At 41.2% G+C, this 5,033-nt stretch overlaps 1 protein-coding gene across 1 annotated transcript; it reads left to right on the forward strand.

Moving 5' to 3' along the window:
- Positions 1 to 509: 509 nt before the first annotated feature.
- On the forward strand, positions 510 to 4,625 carry il17c (interleukin 17c). The gene is made up of 3 exons (XM_077518071.1): positions 510 to 694; positions 766 to 1,004; positions 4,313 to 4,625. Exons 1-3 carry the CDS (start codon positions 677 to 679, stop codon positions 4,557 to 4,559), a joined length of 504 nt encoding a protein of 167 aa, XP_077374197.1. The 5' UTR covers positions 510 to 676; the 3' UTR covers positions 4,560 to 4,625.
- Positions 4,626 to 5,033: the final 408 nt, after the last annotated feature.

A 5,033-nucleotide genomic window follows, 5' to 3' on the forward strand; every position in this document is an offset into this window, starting at 1 on the left:
TTTCATAATGATTATTTTAACAATGTCATACTTTTTAAAAATAAAGACATTTTATTTATATTCAAGGTTTTATAAGATAAGAAAACGTTGTTTCACAAAGTCAGTTTTTATTACATAATGTCCTTTTCCACAATGGTCTTCTTTTACATAATGGCGTTTTACAGCCGAATGACTTGGCCTGTCAATCAAAGACAGTGGGTGGCCCCCTTATTGACCTTCGAAAACTTTCCTATGATTCAGTGATTTTTTTTTTCATCGCTGCAAGTGCGAGGAAAATATTGATTAATAAACAGTGGGGTTAAACAAATTTCGATGCGCACTAAAATGGAATGTGTTGCTCCTTGCACCGTCCTTACCCACGCTAGTTAAACAGTACGAATAGAGTAATAAACTTGCACACAACGAAAAGCTTGCGTCATCATTCTTCGGTATGTGTTAAAATAGCCAGCATGAGCTAAAAATAGACTGTCACGTCACGTGACCTCACCTGCGCGCACACACACATAGCGAGGGGGTGTGTGAGTGAGTGAGTGTGGAAGCTGGCATTTACCCAAACTCTTTGAGGTCGTCGCGTTAATCGTCCCATTTCCTCATGCCAGCGAAGCTTCCCGGCTAATTAAAAAGCCGCGAGCATGTCCGCCGGTGACACACAACAGCCGACGCGAGCCAAGACAGGATGGGCGGACTCGTTCAGGTGAGTCGCTCGTTGCTCGTCACTCACTCAAGTCAGCCAGTCTTCGCTCACCAGCTCCGCTTCCCGCACAGATGGTGACCATCGTGGTGGCCCTTGCGGTGGCCCCCGTGTGGACGGTAAACACGAACCGCTGCTACGAGGAGTCGGAGCTGAGCAAGGTGGCCGACAGGAAGCTGGCCAGCCACTACCCGCAGCCCCCGGAGCCTCAGGCGGTGGTGCCCCACGACTCCCCCTCCGACTGCCCCCTGGACCTCTACATGCATTGGGACCAGGACCTGAAGGAGAGGTCCCTCTCTCCGTGGAGATATGTGTAAGCATCCTTATCTGCCTTATCATAAAGCATCTTTCTGCGTGAGTCGCTCTTGTATTTTTAAGGAACTGCGCATATTGCACATAAGAAATGGAATCTGTTTTAAATAAGTGTGAATGTGTGAGTTCATGAATAGTGTTTCCGCTGTGAAACGTCTTTGACCTGAAAAGCACTATATAAATCTGAAGCACTATTATTTATAATTAAGCTAAAGTGTAAATAAATAAATAAATAAATATAAAAAAAACACTGACACTTGAATAACCACACAAAACATATCTTTAATTTGACCTTCAAACTTTTTGAATGTAAATGACTAACTGTTAGGGTGGCACGGTGGATGCGTGGTTGGCATGTCCGCCTCCCAGTTCTGAGGACTCCAGTTCGAGTCCAGGCTCTGGCCTTCCTGGGTGGAGTTTGCATGTTCTCCCCGTGCCCGCGTGGGTCTTCTCCGGGTACTCCGGTCTACTCCCACATTCCAAAGAAACGCATGGCAGGTTAATTGGGCACTCCAAATTGTCCCTAGATGTGCGTGTGAGTGTGGATGGTTGTTCGTTTCTGTGTGCCCTGCGATTGGCTGGCAACCAGTCCGGGGTGTCCCCCGCCTACTGCCCAGAGCCAGCTGAGATAGGCGCCAGCAACCCCCCGCGACCCTTGTGAGGAATAAGCGGTCAAATGAATGGATGAACTAACTGTTAAGTTTTAGACTCTGGATGAACACATTTCCTGGCTCACTTCAAATTATTTTAAAGGGATTCAGCCATTTTCAGCACTAAAAAGTTAATATTTTGTCCAGAATTAATTTGATAACATTAATATTTTTCATGTACACAATTAATACCTTTTAAAACATTTTTTTGCACTTGCTGAGGAAATAGGTAACTAACGACCAATCACAGCTCATCTGTTTTCTGGGTTTGGCAAGCAAACTGAGCCATGATTGGTTGTTACCTTTTTCCTCAGCACATGGTGATGTCATCTTTAGTCGATGGCAAGTGGCAAATTAGTTTTTAAAGGGTTTAATTTTTCAGGAAAAATAATGACTTTACCAAATTTATTCTGGACAAAATATCTTCTTACTATGTTGAAAATAGCTCAATGAGTCAAGTATCCCTTTTTAAGCAATTTTCTTCATCATGCTGTTTAAATATTGACATCTTATGACATCATAAGACGACACCCACGTTACTTCACCATTGCAAGATTTCAAACAGGATGTTCTCGGAGCTCAGTCTCATCAGCAGGTTGATGCAGAGACTGTAAGCGTCACAGAAAGACATCATTAGGAATGAAATTTTCTGTTAAACTCCTTATTAACGAACAGCAAGTTTAAGTTCACTTTATTACCATGTTGCATCCAGAAAGCTAAAAAAGTTGGACAATCGAACGTTTAGAGAAGGTCAAATTCAGTTCACCTGTAAAGGGCATTGCAAGTTCCTCATGAAATTTTACCTGAAAGCCCAATATCCCTATACATTTATGAGTATTACTTATTAGATCATACAGTCTATGCCAGATCCGAAGTGACTCGAGTTTTACACTTGACCTCGGAATGATTTCCTCGTGTCGTCAAAACAAACAAAAAATCCAAAACATTGGCTCCGATGTAGTCATTTCATCACCACGACCGACAAGGCGATGACAAACGACGTCAGCCTGCTTGATGATTTCATTGTCGGTATCATCACTTTTCATTGTTGCCTTTTTGCACTCAAGCTTCTGGCGCGCCTCTTTTCTTATCGTGACGTCGTTCACGTGATCGCTGAAAGGGAAAGTCCCGCGGAGTCTGACAACATTCAACTGTGCTCGCAGAACTGACACGATTGCGTGGCAGAGTGTGTCATGCTGTGGGACGAAGGTGTTCCCAAGCTTTCCTCATCCCGCATCTTCTTTTTTCTTTTGTATAAAATGAAACTCGATCATAGATACTATAGTTACGCAACAGGTGGGAAATGCTCCGGTGTGCAAATTCAACGTACCCACCTCGAAAGGGTTCGAAATGGTTCTGACTTCCTGTTCCCATTTGTTTGTAGTTTGTCATTCATACAGCGAAGTGGGCGGGACTGACACGGCACCGTTTGTAATCTCAATGGGCTGTCCAGCGTCGTTGGTATTGCATCACGAATCATTTGTTTGTTCTATTTATAACCATGGTAAAGTCTATTCATAAATATGGGTGGCGAGAGTAGCCTCAAATTGCACTTGGTAAGGGCAGTCACTTATTAGTCAAGTATTTAGTTAAAAAAAAAAAAAAAGGCTACTCGAGTACGGATAACTTGTAATTTCTGATTGATTAATTCATTTAATTGAAGCATGAATGTCAACTAGAGCAAAATTTTAAAATGGAACTGTGCTAATTCTGATATTGCCCAACAACATTGCTTGAGGGCGCAACAATCAGAGACGTACTTAAAAACAGATTTTCGTCACTTTGCAAACTTCTGCTGAGGCCAAGTTCGTTGTATACCTTGTTTAAAATTGTACAATAAAAAAAAAAAAAAAAGGAGACTGTCCAGCCATGTGACTGTTTTTCCACGTTTGATTGGTCATATGGAGTTAAACGTCACTAGTAGTGCCGTTGGATTGGCGAAAACGAGTGTTTGTTTTGTTCTTTATTTGTTGTTGCATTGACGAGATTTGTCAAAGAATTGTTTATTTGTATTCTGTCAATAAAAAAACAACAACAAAAAACGAGTCAAGTATCAACGCCCAAAGCGGAAGTCTCTGTGACAAACCAAAACAAATTTCACAAGAAAACAAATAACAGTAGCAAGCTAAATATAGCTCAATGGAACGTAATCAGACTACCGTTTGTTCTTAACAAAAATAAAAGTGAAAGTATGTTTCATTAAAATTACTGACAAATTGGACAATGACAAAAGAATACATAAATGTAACCGAGTAAATGTAGCGTAAAGTCCCACGTGTTTATAACGCAATATTAACACATTATAGTGCATCTCAATGAGGTTGCAATATTTATAGTTATTTCAGCACTGTCTACTTCAGTTCAAAAAGTCAAACTAAGCTACAATCAGCAAAATAAAACATCTTAATCATGAAATTTTCACTCCTTGTGAATGTACTGTGTTAGTTTCCGTTTTTAATTGAACCACTGAAATAAAATAATAATAATAATAACAATAATAATAATAATAATAATAATAATCTAATTTGTACCTTTTAGAGTTATATTGGTAGTTTCCTTGTTATCCATCTGTCATATAAAAAGTTTCTGTTGCATGGCATCATCATCATCATCACGACTTCATCATCATTGCTCACCCTGCTCCGGTATTTATCTTCAGATGGAAACCAATGAAGGACCACTACCCGTCCACCTACGTCGAAGCTCAATGCCTGTGCTCCGGGTGCATCATGATCAAGAGAAAAGGAACCCCCGAGCTGAGCCACGACTACAACTCGGCTCCCGTCAACCAGACCAGGGTGTTTCTGAAGCGCGAGCGTTGCACCGACGGCCTCAAGTACTACTTGAAGCCCGTCTCCGTGGCTGTGACGGTGGGCTGCACCTGTGTCATACCCCGCGTGGTGTAGTCACCTTTTTCTTTTTTGCTATTCTTTAGTCAGACTTCAGAAACTCAAAGTTGAATGAACCTTTATTTATTCTATATTATTTATTTATTTATTTGTCATGTTTACAAAGCTGCATTTTGTCTTAAAGGTGCATTGTGGAGTTTGTCGGGTTTTTTTTTTTTTACTCGCGACTGCCACCTCTGGTCTAAAGCGTAACTGCAGCCTCTGTGTCTGGCTAGCGAAACACTACATTTCAGCGGGTACCAGCATGATGTTGCTCTTCACCCCAAGAAACTGGAATGTTCGCCCCAGACACTTCACAATGAAGGGAAGATAAGCTAATAGGCGCAGTCGCGGTTAAAAAGTTAGGCCTCTTTGTACTCATCTGTGCATTGATGCAGCATGCATGATGTAAAAAAGCTTTAACATTAACATTTCAAACTCCACAATGCACATTTAATTCTTTGACCGCCAAAAACGTTTAATGACATATTC

This window comes from Festucalex cinctus, chromosome 3 (genome assembly GCF_051991245.1).
Source record: "Festucalex cinctus isolate MCC-2025b chromosome 3, RoL_Fcin_1.0, whole genome shotgun sequence".
NCBI classification, from domain to species: domain Eukaryota; kingdom Metazoa; phylum Chordata; class Actinopteri; order Syngnathiformes; family Syngnathidae; genus Festucalex; species Festucalex cinctus.

What these genes read in the sequence shown, in the direction of transcription:
- il17c (XM_077518071.1), top strand. An exon ending in CTCTCTCCGTGGAGATATGT is followed by an intron (nt 1,005 to 4,312) that starts GTAAGCATCCTT and finishes ATTTATCTTCAG; the next exon opens with ATGGAAACCAATGAAGGACC.